The following is a 17,495-nucleotide window of genomic DNA, read 5'->3' on the forward strand; positions in this document are numbered from 1 at the left end:
CGGGAATTCCGGGGCAAACGGCACGGCCGGGGGGGCTCTTGGGGGGCGGTTGGTCGGGGGGGTGCGTTGTGGCGGTTGGGAGGAGGCGGTTGGGGCTGGGGGGGGGGGGCGAAGGGTCTGTGAGGGGGGGATCGGGGTTTGGGGTTGTCGGAGGGAGGGGAAGGGAATGGGGGCGGGGTGAGGTGGGGGGTGTTTGAGTTTGGGGAGGGGGAGAGAGGGAGTAGGGGGGTTGTGCTGGGTGTGACCGGAGTTCTTGTTAGCAGGAGTTGTTACCGTGGAATTCTGGAATGGTTTGGGATGGGAGGAGCTTTAAGCTCCTTTCCTGTCAACGAAATTCGGGAAGGGGAAAAAAAAGCCTCTAGCACTGTTTGTAGTGATAGAAAATCAGGCATTGCTTTATTCTGGCCAGGATATGCCATGGAATAATATTCCGTAGATGGATGGCTTTTTATTAGACTTTCTGCAGATACATACACACAAAACCCAAAGCGATTCCCGTTCATTGGTCCCAAACTGAAAGTTGTATCATTTCCAACAATGCAGTGTCGTGGACAGGGACACCTTTCACCATCCCAGGTTGCTCCAAGCCCTATCCATCCTGGCCTTGGACATTTCCAGGGATCCAGGAGCAGCCACAGCAGTTCTGGGAACCTGTGCCAGGGCCTCTCTGCCCTCACAGGGAAGGATTTGTCCCAATATCCCATTAACCCTCCCGTGTCAGTGGGAGCTCATTCCCTTTGTCCTTATTCCACTGCCAGTTTCACCAAACCCACCAGAAGAACAGCACATCTCATATTTTAAGGATTTTTTCTTCTTTTTTTTTTTTTTTTCTCCCCCTCTCCTTGTTTTTAGGATTCTCTCAGCTCTGGATGGAAGCTCCAGTGGGTTTTGAGCTGCTGAGTGCACTGAGGATGGAACATCTCTGTCTGTAGTTCAGTTTACCCAACAGAGACAAAGAATTTGGGTCTTGGATGAGTCTTTTTCTTCCCTTGTTGAGGAAAGCACATTAAAAGTGTGAATGGACAGTCTCTGTTACCCTGCTTGCTGCCAAGTAGTTCCAGTTTGGAATTTAGTGGCCATGTGGCCATCGGAAAAGGAGGAGGAAGAGCAGAACATAATCCTGATCAGTGATGATGAAGATGAAGTGGAGGGCACCCAAGGGAATTCTGTCCTGTTTGTAGAGCCACAGGGTAAGAGCTGTTCCCTTGCTGCTGCTGCTGGAGTTCTCTGAAAGACTTTGGGAGTAAACTGAATTAATTATGAGTTGTGCTTAAAATCTGCCTATATGCTGCACAAGTGAATAAAACCAGGTGGAACTTCCCAATTATTAGGCATATCTTTGGTGGCACTACTTTAAAGGATGCTGCTGTGAAGTTTTAAAATGCTTCAAATTGAGCTGAGACTGAGCCTTTCAGTGTCAGCTGGGTCCTTTCTGATCTCATATCCTCTGGTTTGATAGTTCATGGAAGTTCTGCGTATTCTTCTGTCAAATCCCAAGGAAACATGTGCTTTAAAGTGTTCAAAAAGTAAATATCAGTCATTTCTAAGGAAATTTCAGCTACCTTCACACTGGTTTACACCTCCTGCTCTCTTTACTGCAGAGGAATCTCGCCTGGAAGAGAAGAAATCAGAAGAAATGGTGGATGAGGAAGAGGATTTAGTGGTTACCTACTGTAAACAAGCAAATGTGATGCCTCATGCAAGACACGACTGCACCACGCACCCCTTTGAGTATGTCCAGGGTTGGGCAGTTCCATTTGGGGTCTCATTTTCCACATTTAGTCCCTTTTGTCATTAGCTGGAAGCAGCAGTAGAGCTGGGTAAGGCTGTGATTTTCCTAAATAACCTTCTGGTTTTCAACCTTGCAGGAGAACAGAGTGTGATACTTGCTCCCCCCTTGGGAAAAATGCGGATATCTGTGACCAGTGCTACTGCTACATCTGTGACAAACTGGCTGCTGAGGTAAGGGGAGGGCACAGCTTGCAGAGAACAAACAATTCTGATGTGGATCAAGTGAGAGCTTTAGACAAGCTCTGCCTTAGGCTCAGATTTTGGCAGCAGCTCCACTCAGGTGACTGCACCTAAATCACTCCCACGTTCTTAGGGATGGCAGGTCGGGTCTATGATAAAATGAGTTATTTATTGAATAAACAGGAAAAAACAGACAAAAGGCTTTAAACAGTTACTTATTACACAAGATGAAGCAAAGAACTACAGCAGGTTATGTAAAGCAGTGCACAGTATCAAGGCAGCTGTATTAAAGCTACCAAAGAAACAGGATAGGTCAGGAGTCAGTGTAACTCAGCAGCAGATGTGTACACAGAGTCCTTCCCTCAGCCCTGCAAGGAGGAACCACAGAGCAGCGTCCCAACTTCGGGGAGAAGGCCCCAGACGCTCAGGGAGTGTGCAGAAGATGTCTGCTTTGTGAAAGTTGGGTGTAGCTGTTGCAGTTTGTAGAGTGGAGTGTGTGTCAGTCAGAAATTCCAGCTTCTCTATACCTGCTTCCACAGCAAGATGTTTATTGTCAGCTGAAAGCATCAATCCCATGATGCTGAAATAACTCCCTACAAGGCAAGCTGTCCTGATTGAGTTATTCCTTAATTAGCAAACTCAGTGTGGAGGAGGGGAGATGCCCTGGGTTATTGCAGCAGCTGACAAGCACCAGGTAAACTCTCCTGTGGCAGGGGGTTGTCCTGCTACACCTCCCACTATCCCAGGATGCTCCAAGCCCCATCCAGCCTGGCCTTGGACACTGCCAGGGATCCAGGGGCAGCCACAGCTTCTCTGGGAATCTGTGCCAGGGCCTCCCCACTCTCACAGGTGGAGTTAAGGGCACTGAGAGAATAAGTGATACAGGAAACTTAAGATTAAGAGTTCCTCATAACTCTACTAATAGTGTGGCTCTGTTGGGGTTTATTTCTAGTCTGGGCAGTTGTTGCAGTACCCATAAAATATAAATAAATGTATCTCCTGTTTGCTTTGGGCACACAGTGCATTTCATAAAATCAAATTATTAAATCAGGTATTTTTTTTTATAATGGATTAGAGAAATGTCAGCTTTTTAGACTGTCCTAACTAGAGTTAGGAGTAGAGGGAATTACGTGTGGGTGGTTTATTTGCTTGGATCTTCTGTGAATTTCAGAAGACTTTGAGCTGTGAGCAAAGTTGGGGTGAACATGCAAAGACAAGGCTCTGTTCCCAATTTCCAGTGGGGAGGGTGCCAGCCCTGAGGGTCTCTCTGAATACTCAGCAATGACAGGTAATCAATAAGGGGTTTTTTTAATGGTTGCCATGATAGGAAATTGTTGCCTGTCAAAATATTTCCTCAGGTGGGAGAAGGATGAAAGGAATTGTAACCCATCAGTCAGTGAAGCTGAGGGGTTAGGGTATGAAAATACAACAACCTCTGCCTGTTTTTTGTGTTTTATGGCACAGTGCCCACACTGGACAACCCCTTCCCTGTGTCACTGCAATGCCCACAACAAAAGCAACTTCTGGAAGGCCCAGAGGAACTTTGCCCTGGCCGGGGTCCTGGCCACGTTCAACCTGGAGCTGCTGGACCTCGACGCGGAGCTGCGGCATGGGGGTGGGTGCTCTGCCCCAGGCTGGCCTGGGGACCTGAGGCTAGGGAAGACCTTGGCTGCTCCACACCAATCCTTGGGGAATTTTTAAGGAGCAAATTGCTGTGCCTTCTTTCTTTTTCCATGCTTGGACCAGGTATGGGTTTGCAGGTCCAGATTCCTGCTTTTTCCCCTCTGAAAGGATCACAGAATGGTTTGGGATGGAATGGAGCTTGAAGATCATCTCATTCCAATCCCTGTCCATGGGCAGGGACACCTTCCACTATCCCAGGGTGCTCCAAGCCCTGTCCAGCCTGGCCTTGGATGCTTCCAGGGATCCAGGGGCAGCCACAGCTTCTCTGGGGACCCTGTGCCAGGGCCTCCCCACCCTCATAGAGAACAATTCCTTCCTAATAGCTAACCTAAATTTTCCCTTTTTCAGCAACAAAGCTTTCCTGAGAAATAAAATCGAGTGCAAACAATTTGCTAAATAATTTCACATGGGGAACTTTTTCTTTTAGCTTTGAAGAAACAGATGCAAAACTCTTAATGCAATTTTTTTTTTTTTTGTCTTTTCTCTTAGGAGATCTTCTAGAAAAATTTATCAAGGAACTTTCTGTAGCATATAACAAATACCTAACAGGAGAAAGGATGTGTCTCCCAGGACAGGAATGCTTCTGCAAGTCAAAGCTGCCCCCTGGGCAGTGCAATGTCTGCAGCTTACAGAACATGGAGGTCATGTACACGTAAGTGACAACAGAATTGGGTTTGTCATGGCAGCTCTGATTTATTTAATGAATGACAGTCAGAACTGTGGCACTTGAGACAGAAGAAATAGAGTTGAGAGAACTTACTTGGCCAGCAAGATGTTAAATTGCACTTGGCTGGAGTTTAAAATCCCTCTTAAATGTGTCTTTAAATAAATCTCCTGTGCTGTACAGGACACCTGATGATCTCTCACTGTTATAACCTGGGAAAGTGTGAACCTAAAGCCTGGGCTTTGGGGTGGGTTTGGATGGAATATTGGGAAAGAATCCTTCCTTGAGGGGGTGGGGAGGCCCTGGCACAGGGTCCCAGAGAAGCTGGGGCTGCCCCTGGATCCCTGGAAGCATCCAAGGCCAGGCTGGATGGGGTTTGGAGCAGCCTGGGATAGTGGGAGGTGTTGGGATTGGAACTGGATGATTTTAAGGTTCCTTCCAACCCAAACCATTCTGGGATTCTGTGTTTTTACTGATTTGTTTCTTAGAATGAGTTTCACCTCAGTGTTAAAAGCCTTTAAAATCCCCAAAGTATTGGTTGTGCAAGCACCTTCTCAGAGGGTTGGAGATCCTTTGAAGACAGGGCTGGGCTCTTGGTTGCTGTCAAGCTGTAGGATGGCCACAGTTACTACTTGTTTAGGTAGTCCATCACTGCAAACCCCTGATCTTACAGGCCACTTGACTTTCTCAGGTATTCTGATGTTTTCGAGCTGGTAACAAGATTTTTAAATCAGGCAGAACAAGAAAGCCCCAAAGCTGCTGCTGTCATGCTCCTGGGAGCAGCTAAACAGATTGCCCTGCACAAAGACCCTGCTCTGTAAGTACCCGGGCCCACAGAGAGTGGGGATCTGCCTTTTTTCCTCCAGGGGAGGGGAATTAGTGAGACAGTCCTGGGGTTTTGTTTATTAGGGGTGAGCAGTGTAAAACCCCCAGCGTGGGCTGCAGCACAGTGAGAGGAAGATGAACACACTGAGGGAGAAGTGGGATTGGGTACAGGAGGGATTTGGGAGAAAAGAGGTTGAAGGTTGGATGTGAGAGGGAGAAGTTAAGCAGCAATGAATGTTTGAGATCACTTTAAAAATCCCTGCCAAGGGGATCAGCAAAAGCCAGATTTAATAGTAAACAGCACAATTGGTTGGCGATATTCGCTGTACTGCTTTCAGGACAGTTTACACACAACAAGGGAAAACAGCAACAAAACCAAACATAATCCAGGCATTCAAAAAGGGAAATGAACTGAGAACTACCGTGGGGACTGTGTGAGAGAAGGAATAGTGAGGGCAGAGATAAAAAGGAACAGGGCCTTAAAAGCTTAACAGCACTCACACTTACCAGTACTGTAACTTAACTTAAACCTTAAGCTTAACAATTCAACAAAGAAACAGCACTCAAACCTAACTTAAGCTTAACTTAAAAGTTAACCTTAACAATTTAAGAGGAATAACACTTAACAGCATTTAACCTAACTTAAAACTTCTAAGTTACACTTAGCAGCTCAGCAAAAGAACGCTTTTCAACAACACAAAGAGCTTTGCTTTGCAAAAACCTGAACATTTTGGGGCTTATATTCAGGGGGTTTGGTAAAAGAGAAAGAAATGATGTCTAGATTGGTTTGACAGGCCAGAAACAGCAGCTCCCCTGCAATTCCTGCTGAGGAATTACCCAGGATTGCAAGGAGCAGGCTGGATTTGTAATCTGGGAAGGTCTTTCCTTCTGCACTGACAGTGGTTGAGCCCTGCTGGAAGCACTGGGAATTTTGCACTGTGTTTTGCACTTTAGCACTTGTTTCACTCTTTGCAGTAATTTTCATCAGCATGCCAGCTTCCAAGACATTTTCTTCAACAGTTGAGTACAGAGAAGGGGAAAAGGCAGGAAAAGAAGCCAGGCATTAATTAGTGCTGGTTTTTTCCTGTCTTAGGAGCTGTCAGAACCTTGGCCACACTGCTTCCCTAAGGATTGCTGTCCCATTTCTGTTCCAAAGGTAAGATCGGTTTCTTTGCTGGCTGCAAACTTTCTGCTTGGCTTTAAAATTTTTTCCAGATGACAAATCTTGTGTTCAGGGGCACATGGGGTGTTGTGAGAGGCCAGAGCAGGTTGTGGTTGTTGCACCAAGGAGTAAATAGTGGCTGGGAGAGGTCACAGCAGCAGCCTGGCAGCACTGGGATGGAGCGTGGAAAAGTTCTTCCAGAGGCTGGAGAATGAGGACACCCAGCTCCCTTGGCTTAATTCACTTCCCATTTTAGCTCTATCCTTCACCTTTCCCCCCAAATTGACTTGCCACAGAAGGTTGATGAGTGAAGAATTAACTTCTTTCAAACCCAGTTCTGTATTCTCACCTTCTCTGGAACTAATGACAAATACAACCTAAATCCTTCAGCAGCTTTCATTTTAAAGTGCTGTTCTTGATTTTTATAATTTCTTACTTGGAAAGAACAGGGGGAGGGTTTCTTTACTTCCCTCCCAAAATTTTAAAGAGTAAACTCTTCTTCCTTATCTCCACTTACCAGTTAATACAGAAACAGTTCCAGTAGCAGGGAAGGTGCAGGAGCTCAGGTCCAGCACAGTTTGAAGTGTTTCCTGTACAAATTCCTTGGAGATCTTTGTTTTAAAGCTTAAAGCCCACAGAACCTAGGTTTTAAAAATAACAGCACAAGAATCATTTCATTATTCACTACAAAACTTAAAGCAGAAATTCACAGATCCAAACAAAAAGAAACCCAAACTCATGTAGTTTCCCATATGATTAAACAAGAAAATTTGTTAGTAACTCACCTCAGTTTAAAAGACTCTTTTTAAATTGTTTTTCTTCTCAAATCACAGAATCACAACCCGACTTCAGAGGATGCTGGTGTTGTGTGACTTTCCAAAAATCCTCTATGAAAAGTTTGTTGCATTTTTTCAGTCCATCTCCCTTCCCTGCCACTGTTACGCCTTCTCAAACAGGTGAGTTCTTGGGCCTCTAAATATATTTGGATCCAGTTGCCTGTGGAATGTTCTTCCCCTGATAATAAAAGTGGGAGCATTTTAGAGGAATATTTCAGTATTTGCTGCTTTCCCTGTTGTTTGATGCTGTGACTGAGCTGTTCTCCCTAAAGTTTTTTTTCCCCCAGAATTGAGCTGTAAACCCCAAAATGTTTTATTAATCAAACTTCACGATCCTTAAAGGAGATAAAGTGATGTACAATCAAAACAGTTAAAACTGACTTTCTTTTTGTCTTTCCAGCTTGAATGTTGTGCCCTGGGACCACGTGTTACTGACCACAGTTTTAAAAGGCCAGAACCCAACTGGGCAGAGGAGACAGAAAGGAAGGAAAATGTACCTGTGGGAAGCACTCCCTGTCGTGGAGGCTCGAGTGGAGAAGCTGCTGGACAAAAAGAAGTGAGATTGGTTTGACTTTTTCATTTTGGGAATTCAGTTCCTGTATTTTGGCTGCTCTAAACCTCTGCACTTTGGGGAAACACAAAACAAAGATTGTTTTATATTTTTTTCATCTCCCAAACAAGGCCAGGAGCCTTTGGAAGTTTCTCAAAGCCATTTGAATGCCTCAGGACCAAAAAAATACGGCTGGAGTTGGCCCATTTCTGTGTTTCCATAAACCCTGCAGGTTTTGCATGTTGACTTTTCAAACAATTTCTCTTCATGACAAGTAGAAGACAGCCAGAAAAATGTGTTCTGGGTCTTCAGAGGGCTGTGCTCCAGAAAATCCAATATTCAAAAGAACCCAGTCCACTTAAAGAATTCAAGTGAAAGGCAACCTCTGGTTTGATTTTGCCAGAGTTGAGATAATCTGGGAATAACTCCTAAGAATTTATTTCCAGCTGTCTCTTGCTGCCAGCTGGGTTTGTATCCTGCTGTGCAATGTCTCTTGTGTGGGAAGCTCTCCTGCTTTGCTTCATTCATTGTAGGAAATATTTGACCTGTGCAGAGTTTTGCACTTCCTTCCCCTTCCTTCTCACCTTCTGTTTTTCTCCCCAGATACAGAGAAGTTGTTCGGTACCTGAGAGCTGTGAAATGCAATGAAAACCAAAGGTAAATGGCTTTTCCCCCCCTCTCTTTTCCCCCTTTTCCCCCCCTCTCTTTTCCCCCTTTTCCCCCCCTCTCTTTTCCCCCTTTTCCCCCCCTCTCTTTTCCCCCTTTTCCCCCCCTCTCTTTTCCCCCTTTTCCCCCCCTCTCTTTTCCCCCTTTTCCCCCCCTCTCTTTTCCCCCTTTTCCCCCCCTCTCTTTTCTCCCTTTTCCCCCCTCTTTCCTCCCCTCTTTAGTGGTCAAGCACAATCAGATCTATCCATACATCCTATAAAAACCTCATCCTAATGAATCCCAAACCTTCGTTTCCTCTTCCCAGGCTACGAGACCTTCAGGATATGATCCCCTTCTACCTGTGCAAAACTGGGAATTTCCTGGATGCTGCCCATTCCCTGCTGTTCCCTGTGAACAGCCTGGCCTCCTGCTCTGCCTGCAGGATCACTCCCTGCCAGTTCAAGGTTTACCTCAAGATATTCAGGACAGGCTGTGTTCCCTCTGGGAATGACATGCTGGAGACAGGGCCCTGGGTTACAGCTGGCAAGTGTCATTTCTTCCTTCCTTGCACTGAGAACTTCATTACAGCTTTTAATTGGCACTCAAATGAGTGACATTCTGAGCCCAGCTAGGAACTGGGTGAGGGTGGGGAGGCCCCTGGATCCCTGGAGGTGTCCTAGGCCAGGCTGGGTGGGGCTTAGAGCAGCCTGGGATGGTGGAAGGTGTTGGGTTGGAACTGGATGAGCTTTGAGGTCCTTTCCAGCCCAAACCTTGAAAACACCAGGCAGGAAGGATGACTTTGTACTGGAGGATGAATTTATTCACTCAAAGTACTCATTTTGTCAGCTGTGAGAGTCTGCTGAAAGCAAAGTAAGAGAAAGCATTAAAAGAAAATCTAAAGCCCTTCATTCCCTCCCAGCGTTGCTGCTGTCAGTGGGGGACTTGGCTTTATGTCTCAGCCATGACCTTGAGAAGAAAACTCCCTGCTGGGAAATGTTTCATCATCAGAGTCATTAACTCAGCCTCTGATAATTGTCATCATCTGTCCTGGGGATTGCTGCCTCTCAGGGTGTCTTCTGCCATGAAAGATTTATTTGGGAGTTGTTCCCTACTGGCAGAATTTTTGGAAGTGTGAGATCCCTGAGTGTGGTGTGATGTCCACAACAAACACTTCCTTTGGGATCACCTGCTGGGATGGCTCAGTCTGGACTGTGTCCAGTTCTTTGCAGCTTTCCAGAACTGTATTTTGTAGTTGGGATTTATCTATTCTCCCAACAAACCTGTGTAAAATAGCTATAAACACTTGGTGTCTCTGTGAGGTTCCTGTAGAAACAGATCTGTGACTAAATTAATACCCTATCTGTGATCCTGCTGTGGTGTTATGAGGGGTAGGGAAGATCTGGGTTTGATTCTTTTCATTTCCACTCCTGCAGGCTCTCCCCTGAAGAACAGCGTGCTAATGAAGCAGGCACTCAAACTGCTGTACAGCAGCAAGGCACTCTACAGGAATGTGAGTGAGGCCAAAATTCCCTCTTCTGTCCTGTTCCCACTCCTTGAGAGTGCAAGGATTTACTCTGAGACCCCTTTTCTCTCTGAATTGTTTACCCCTCTGAACAGATTTCACTTTGTAAGACAAAAGTTGTGTTGTTTTCCAGGTCAAATGTTGGAGTTCCTTCATCATGATTTTGGGCAGTAGCGATATGCTGGAAAAGAGGGGGCACCTCCTTCCCTTAGCCTTGGAAGAGCCCCCACTTGGCTTCCAAGAGGTACCAAACAGTGCTGGGAGGTGGGAGAATCTCTTGGCTTGGGTTTAGACAAGATTCCACAGGATGTGGGAATTGGCTGCTTCTCCCAAATGCCAAAGTTAATTTCCAGTGCCTCATGCAGTGCTGCTGTGCCAAGGGTAACTCTGCAGGCTGGTGGGATTCAGGAAGGTTAAAGGCAGCTGGAAATGGGTTCGTTCTGCTCCCAGCTCAGTGCCTGGGACTGATTCTGGATCTATTGAGATGGATCAGATCATAAAGGGCCTGGAGAAGGGGGAGTGGATTCCACTGCCAGAGGGCAGGGAGAGATGGGATATCGGGGGGGAATTCCTCCCTGTGAGGGTGGGGAGGGCCTGGCACAGGGTGCCCAGAGAAGCTGTGGCTGCCCCTGGATCCCTGGAAGTGTCCAAGGCCAGGTTGGACGGGGTTTGGAGCAGCCTGGGATAGTGGAAGGTGTCCCTGCCCATGGCAGGGGGTGGCATGGGGTGATTTTTCCAACCCAAACCATCTTGGCCCTATAAAAATGAAGAGTTTATTCGATAGGGTTTGGTTGGTGCTGGAGAGCCTCAACTTCCCCTGAGTGTGATGTGGAACAGGGACCATCATCTGCAAAAATACTGAAAAAAATCACTGAAAAGCACCTTAAACCCCCATCTCTGGCACTGTTTGGGGTTTGTCTGGGGAGGATCTGACATCCTCCTCCCTCCTGTCTCCTTGCAGCGTGTGCTGGCTGCCAGTGCCAGCATTTTGGAGGATCTCAGGGCTGGAGTTAATGTCTCTTTACCATCTGCTGTTTTCTCTGCTCAGGTGAGTGATGGCAGCAAGGCAATTTATCCCTTGTGCTATATTTAAGACACAGCTGCAGTGAAAAATGCTGGGGCATTAAAAAAAGCTTTTAAGAGGGGCCTGGAAGGTATTTTTTGGGAGGAGGATCATTTTAAGATTAGCACAGTCTAAACTCTGGAGCAGATTTGAAGGTGAGAACTGAGAGTCTGTTCTGCTCTAGACATCTTCAATCCAGGAGGAGTCTTTATCCCTGTCCAAATTTATAGATTTATAAAGGAGCAGGGCTGGAAATAATTGATTGTGTCTTAATGTCTCCCAGGGTTTGGTTCAAACAGGACGCTGTCCTTTGGGGCTTGTCTCAAAACTCAGAACTGCCCAAAAGTTCTAAATTTCTTTTCAATTAAGAGTTTCAAGTATGTGGAACCTGTTTGAAGGTGGCAAGAAAAATACTCCATATTCAATGCAGTCATCTAAGGAGCTGCCTTATTCTTTTTCACTTCTTCGGAGGAAATTTTAGTTTATTCTCCAAATATGTAACTCCTGAGCTGAATTTTTTCCCCTTTAATTCCCTATGTCTGCTCTTGGGCTGATTTTTTTTTCCCCTTTAATTCCCTGTTGCTGCTGCTGCGTGAGATTTCATGTTTCTGTGAGCACTTTGAGAGCACCAGAAATAAATGCTGCAGAAACAAAGTCCCTGTTCCATTCCCATTTTTAACTCTTGGTACGGTTCTTGTGGATTTGTTGTGTGGCCTCCAAGCTCTCTGGCTGAACTGGAATCACTCAGTGCTGGTTTTAATGGATGCAGTGGATAAATAAAGGGAAATAGGCTTTTAAAGAATTTCTTTCCTTGTTGCTGTGTCTTGTGTAGCTGGAACACGAGGCTTCTCTCATCCTGGCAGTGCAAGCAATGCAACAGATGCTTTATTGTGAGCTTCCCCACCTGACTTCCTTCTTAGAGATTGTTCTGGCTTTTGGGGTGAGTCCTGGAAACTGACTCCTGTTCTAAGACATCAAAGGAAATGATGTTAAAAATCTCCATTACACCATCCTGGAGGTTTTAGCCACGTTTAACTTGGCTTTGCTTCGATTTTTATGTCATTCTTGACACTGAGGTTAAATCACTGACCATATTTTGTCTCTTCCCAGAAAAACTTCTGGGCTCTGAGGCTGTTGCTGGACCAACTTTCCTGTGAGGAGCACATCCTCTGTGGCACTGCCAACCTGCTTTTGAGGGATTTGAGTCAGGAGAAAGCCACGATGCTGCGAGTGTGAGTCAGCCCCTGCTCCCATTGCCTGTCTGACCATGGAAATCCAGCAGAGGGCTAATCCCGAGCTCCTGGGAAGCCAGGCACTTGGGCTGAGTCAGGGATGCAAATCCCAGGAATGCACAGGTGGAGGTGTCCCAACAGCTGCTGGTTTTGTCCTTCAGGTGGCAGAACCTGGGCCCCCAGTACGTGGGGGAGTTCCTGTGCCTGTTCCTGACGTGCAGACACAAGAGGATGCAATCCGTGGGGCTCTTCACCCTCAACGTGATCATCGAGAACCTGCGCGTGTGAGTGGCGGCTGCCCCAGAGCCACCCGCAAATCCTGCACTTGCACCACTGGGGGGGGAGTTTTTATCCCTCCCTGTTCTTAGTGGGAAAGACATGGAATATGATGGGGTTTTGGGGAGATACGGAATTATTCCTGTTGCAGTTTCGCAGTGCTTAATGTTACGGAAAACGCATTGGGAGCTCTTGGCAATCCTGGCAGCCGTCAAATGAGGAGATTTTAAATATCTCTGTTGCCACCAACAGCCAAAATTCCTTGAGTTAAGGCTTAGAGCAAAGCAGTTCCTGGGTGTGACACTGGATAAAACTTGCTTTAGAGAAAAGCAGCCCAAAATGTTTATTAGTGTGTCTCTGCACAATCACTCTGGGTGTGCAGGTGTCTTAAACTTGGAACAAAAATCAGGTGGTGGTGAGAGCAAACCCTCAGCAAAGAGGGAAGATGTGGGAATATATTGATGCTCCTAAAGGGAGAAGAGCCCTCTTGGCTCTGCAGCAGCTCAGAGCCTCAGTGGGTGAGGAAACTACACTTTTTCAGAACTCTGAGTGCTTTTATAAATGATATATATTATAAATGATAATAAACCAGTGAAAGCACTGTCTGTGTGGGATCCTTGCTCTCCTGCATCCTGCAGGGAAGTTTTAGAGTGATAGATTTCAATATATTGATAGAACAGTTGGTAAAATCAATTGACTCTGTGGTTGGGGGGCAGAGAATTTGCTTCTCTGGCACTTAGGAGCTGATGGCAGCAGAGAATTCCCCTCTTGGTTACTGTCCTACGTGAAATCATGGATGTGCCATCCTCACTCACTCATTGTGCATGAGCTAAGCTGCATTTAACTAATTTACAGTTCCATGAATTTTCCCTTTTGGATTTCTTTCTTATCTTTCAGCAGTGAGCCAAGAGAATGTGATGAAATTCTCTTTCTTCTGGTTTTTGTCTTAATTATTTTATCTTAATTATATCTGAAACCACCTTGGTTTGGAACTGCATGAGAATTGTTGGGGTTTTGTAGATTTTTGAGTAATGCAAAGCCAGGAGTGGCTGCACCTGTGGCCAGCTGTGTCCCTGAGAGGGAATAAGTGGGAATTTCTCTCTGTTTCAGATGTTCCTGGATTAAGCAGCTCTGCACCTTTTTCCATGACTCGGTGAGTATCCCAGTATTTGTAGGAGTTAACAGCAAAGCAGATCAATGACAGGGATATCCCTTATCAATGAGATATGGAAATGCATCATTTTGTATAAAAAACCATTCCTGAAGGGAACTGATTGTGTTTTGTCTCTTCCCAGGGGTTGAGGCAGCTCCCCTTTGGCACCACAGTTCACCACGAAGTTTCGAAGTTCGTCAGTGCTTTTGAGAAACTGTAGTTCGGACAAAACCCTCGGGAATATTTTCCAGTTGTTTTCTGTCCGAGCAGTCTGTTCCTGGAGTTCCTCGGGTTTGCTTTGGTTGTCACCTCCAGGAACAATCAACTAAAAGCTCACTTTCCTGGCTTTGGAGTGGGAACAGAGCCATTTTGGGGAGTTTCTTGCAGTTCCACATATTAAGGAGTTGTTGGAAGAGGCAGCAGGTTGGAGTTGTTTTCAGAAGTTGATCCATGGGGATCCTGAGGAAAGCAGGGAAACACGGATGGAGCAGGAAGCACCAAAGAGTTTTTTCGTCGTGTTGGGGCACAAACCTTGCAGGAGGCAACTGCTGAGAGGGAAAAGCTTAAACCAGGAAAACAGGGAGTTTAAAACTCCCTCTGCAGCAGTTTGGGGTCAAGTGCTGTTGGCACACCTTTGATTTTGGGTTTAATTCTAAACCAAGAGCCACTCTTGAGGCTGAAAGATAAAACTGAGCTTTACTTTCTTCAAACATGAAAGGTTAAACTGAGCTTTACTTTCTTCAAACAACCCCAGTGAAGGAGGCCGTGGGGCAGTGAAGAGCTGAGTTTATGTGTAAATAATCCAGATTTCAGGCTGGGCTTATATTTTCTGCTGAACTTAAGGTTTAGATTGGTGCTGGTGGCTCTGTGCATTTCCCAAATCCTAATTCTGGTGGGAATTTTGAGTTCACTCTGAGCTGGGCTGGTGAAAGAACTGTTTGGAGCCTGGTTTGGGCTGTCTGCCCCACTGGGATCCCTCTCTGCACTGCCTGGGCAGGCAGGAAAACAAACCTTAATATGTGACCAACTGCACTTTGCACATTTCCAGGGGGTTGGGGGCTTTGGCAGCTCTTGTGAGCCCCAAGTTTTGTACAAAAAAAAAAAAAATGCAGCTGGATCAAAATTTGACACCTTGTTAATTAAAACTGTGCAAGTTCTATTGTTGCATCGGGACTTTGGGTGGTTTCTTGCTTGTTTGCTTGATTTGGGGTGGGATTTCTGGGGTTGGATTTTGTTTGGGGTTTTTTTGTTTGTTTGCTTTTTGGAGTTTATTATTTGGTTTTTGGGAGGATTTTTAAGTCCTGTTTTTTGGGGGGGTTGGGTTTTTTGTAATTGGATTTTTTTTTTTTGCTTTGGGTTGATTTTGTTTAGGGGATTGGGTTTTGGTTGGGTTTTTGTTTGGGTGGTTTGTTTTGTTTTGTTTTTTTTTTGAGGGGTTGGGGTTTTTTGGGTTTGTTTAGGGGTTTTGGGGGGTGTTGATGGTTTTTTAGGAAGTTGAGGGGTTTTAGGGGGGAGGGTTTTTTTTGGTTTAAGGATTTTTTGTGGGGTTGAGATTTCTCTTTGAGTGTTGTGGTTTTGGTTTGGGGGTTTTTTTTTTGGTTTTTTTTTTGGGATTTTTGGCTTTCGGTTGGACTGGGCCCGGGTGAGTCTCCTCCAGATCCCCCCATTCTAGAGGTGCTTTGTCACCCCTTCCAGCCTGGATTCCTTTCCCCTGGCACAGAAAAGTCTGGGAAGTGCTTCTTTCCTGTAAGTAAACACATCTCCATTATTTATCCCCTGCTGAATTTTAATGTCTTAGAGCAGCCCTATGGATCCTATAGATAATGATTTAATCTTTTATGGATGAGAAAAGCCTTTTCTGGAGCTCTGCACTTCACTTTGGGCTGCTGGGGAGCATCTCCCTGAGCCTGGAGTCATCCTGAAGGGAGGCTGAGCTTTGCTCCAGGTAAAGCAGAGAGGAACAGAGCTCATTAAAAATGGAAAAGTGGCCTTTGGAGCAGGAAATGGGCCCCTGGAGCTGCCTCATCCCAATATTGGAGCAACCACAGCTCTGCTGCTTCAGCAAGGGGCTGCCAAGCAGGAAAGAGCAGAGCTGTGAGGAAGTGTCTGCACCAAAAGTGGAATTTCACCAGAAAATGGTGAATTTAGGGGATTTTCCTCAAGTCAGGAGTGGGAATGTCCTCAGCAGCTGCAGGGGAGGGCTGTGCCTGCCCTGGCTGGGGGCAGCAGTGTCCCCTGTGCTGGGTCTGTGCACACCCTGCAGCACGGAGAGGGTCCTTAAACACTAATTGCTCACGTTTCTAATTAATTACTTCAAATTGCTGCACTTACGCCAGTGTAGTGAACAGAAATCCATCCACTCTTGGCACATTTAAGAAACATTTCCACGGAGTCCTGCCCTGGCAGGGCTCTGACACCCTCAGCCCAACACCTTCATCTGCTGGTAGAGGCTGTGGTTGGTGCCTGGCTCTCCGTGAAAACTCTGGAATTGGGGATGGAACATTCCTGGCATGGCACAAACAGGAGGGAGCTGGGAAAGGGGCTCAGCCTGGAGCAAAGGAGGCTCAGGGGGGACCTTGTGGCTCTGCACAACTCCCTGACAGGAGGGGGCAGCTGGGGGGGAGGTGACAAGGGACAGCAGGAGAGGGAACGGCCTCAGGCTGTGCCAGGAAAGGCTCAGGTTGGATATTGGGGAAATTCCTCCACAGGAAGAGCTGGAAGGAAGGCAGAGCTATCCCTGGAATGTTCAGCACAGGAGGGAATGTGGGCTCTGGAGCAGTGACCAGGTGGGGATTAACGAAAGGTTGGACTTCGAGGTCTTTTCTAACCTGGGCCTCCCCTGGCACAGTTTGAGGCCGGTCCCTCTCCTCATGTCCCTTGCCCCCCCCGGCTGCCCCCTCCTGTCAGGGAGTTGTGCAGAGCCACAGGGTCCCCCTGAGCTCCTTCTCCCCAGGCTGAGCCCCCTCCCTGGGCCCTGCCCCGACGGTGGCACCCCCAGCACCCCCTTCCCTGTCCTTGGCCCTAAATAAGGTGGGGACAGCGCTGAGCAGCGGGATTGAGTCCCTGCCCAGCTCCCTGGGATCACAAGGACTTTTCCAGCTGCCCTCCCAGCCAGAACTACTCGGCTTTAATACCAGGACTATGGAAAATGCCAGATTAACAGATGGCTGTGCTCATTAATATTGCAGAACTGGGGGAGTTCATCATTCTGTAATCTCCAAAGCCCGGGGGGTGGCGAGGGGAATGCTGGCCCCATCTGCGGCTGGGGCTGCACCCTGAATCCCTGGAATCACACACCCTGCTCCTGCCTGGAGCTGCTCCTGGAGCATGGGATGGACCCCAGAATCCCTGGAATCACACACCCTGCTCCTGCCTGGGAGCTGCTCCTGGAGCATGGGATGGACCCCAGAATCCCTGGAATCACACACCCTGCTCCTGCCTGGAGCTGCTCCTGGAGCATGGGATGGACCCCAGAATCCCTGGAATCACACACCCTGCTCCTGCCTGGAGCTGCTCCTGGAGCATGGGATGGACCCCAGAATCCCTGGAATCACACGCCCTGCTCCTGCCTGGGAGCTGCTCCTGGAGCATGGGATGGACCTGGATTCCTAAATTCCCTGTCCCGCTCAGCCCCGGCTGCCGTCAGCTCATGGAAAATCCCGGGAATCCAAATCCCGGGAATCCATCGCCCATCCCCGCGGTGACTTTGCCGTTAAAGCCGAGCCTTTCCCGTGCCCGGGGAGGCAGCGCAGGGATTGGGATGGATGCCAACATCGGGATAATCCCTGGGATCGCGGACCCCCCGCAGCAGCCGCGGGATTTGGGATGTTCCCAACAAAGCAGATCCCAGGGTTTGCCCCCACACAGCTCCGTAGATCCCGGCTGATTCCCAGCCTCTGGCAGCCTCCCGGCC

The 17,495-nt window shown here is 47.3% G+C and overlaps 1 protein-coding gene and 1 long non-coding RNA gene across 2 annotated transcripts; one reads left to right on the forward strand and one right to left on the reverse strand.

Annotated features, from left to right (window-relative positions):
- Window positions 1–795: 795 nt before the first annotated feature.
- On the reverse strand, window positions 796–6,924 carry LOC125334294. Its single transcript, XR_007207110.1, has 2 exons — window positions 6,823–6,924; window positions 796–1,612 (listed from the first exon to the last, which is right to left on the reverse strand). It is a non-coding gene; the product is annotated as an uncharacterized LOC125334294 (long non-coding RNA).
- LOC125334290 lies at window positions 1,019–14,755 on the forward strand. The gene is made up of 19 exons (XM_048321001.1): window positions 1,019–1,190; window positions 1,602–1,731; window positions 1,869–1,962; window positions 3,436–3,586; window positions 4,144–4,306; window positions 5,010–5,135; window positions 6,237–6,299; window positions 7,139–7,261; window positions 7,542–7,697; window positions 8,295–8,348; window positions 8,662–8,879; window positions 9,770–9,846; window positions 9,992–10,102; window positions 10,820–10,906; window positions 11,754–11,861; window positions 12,032–12,153; window positions 12,315–12,437; window positions 13,540–13,582; window positions 13,725–14,755. The coding sequence occupies exons 1-19, from the start codon at window positions 1,019–1,021 to the stop codon at window positions 13,800–13,802; spliced, it is 2,199 nt and encodes a 732-aa protein (XP_048176958.1). The 3' UTR covers window positions 13,803–14,755.
- The last annotated feature ends 2,740 nt before the right edge of the window (window positions 14,756–17,495 follow it).

The sequence above is a fragment of the Corvus hawaiiensis genome, chromosome 16, assembly GCF_020740725.1.
Source record: "Corvus hawaiiensis isolate bCorHaw1 chromosome 16, bCorHaw1.pri.cur, whole genome shotgun sequence".
Classification (NCBI taxonomy): domain Eukaryota; kingdom Metazoa; phylum Chordata; class Aves; order Passeriformes; family Corvidae; genus Corvus; species Corvus hawaiiensis.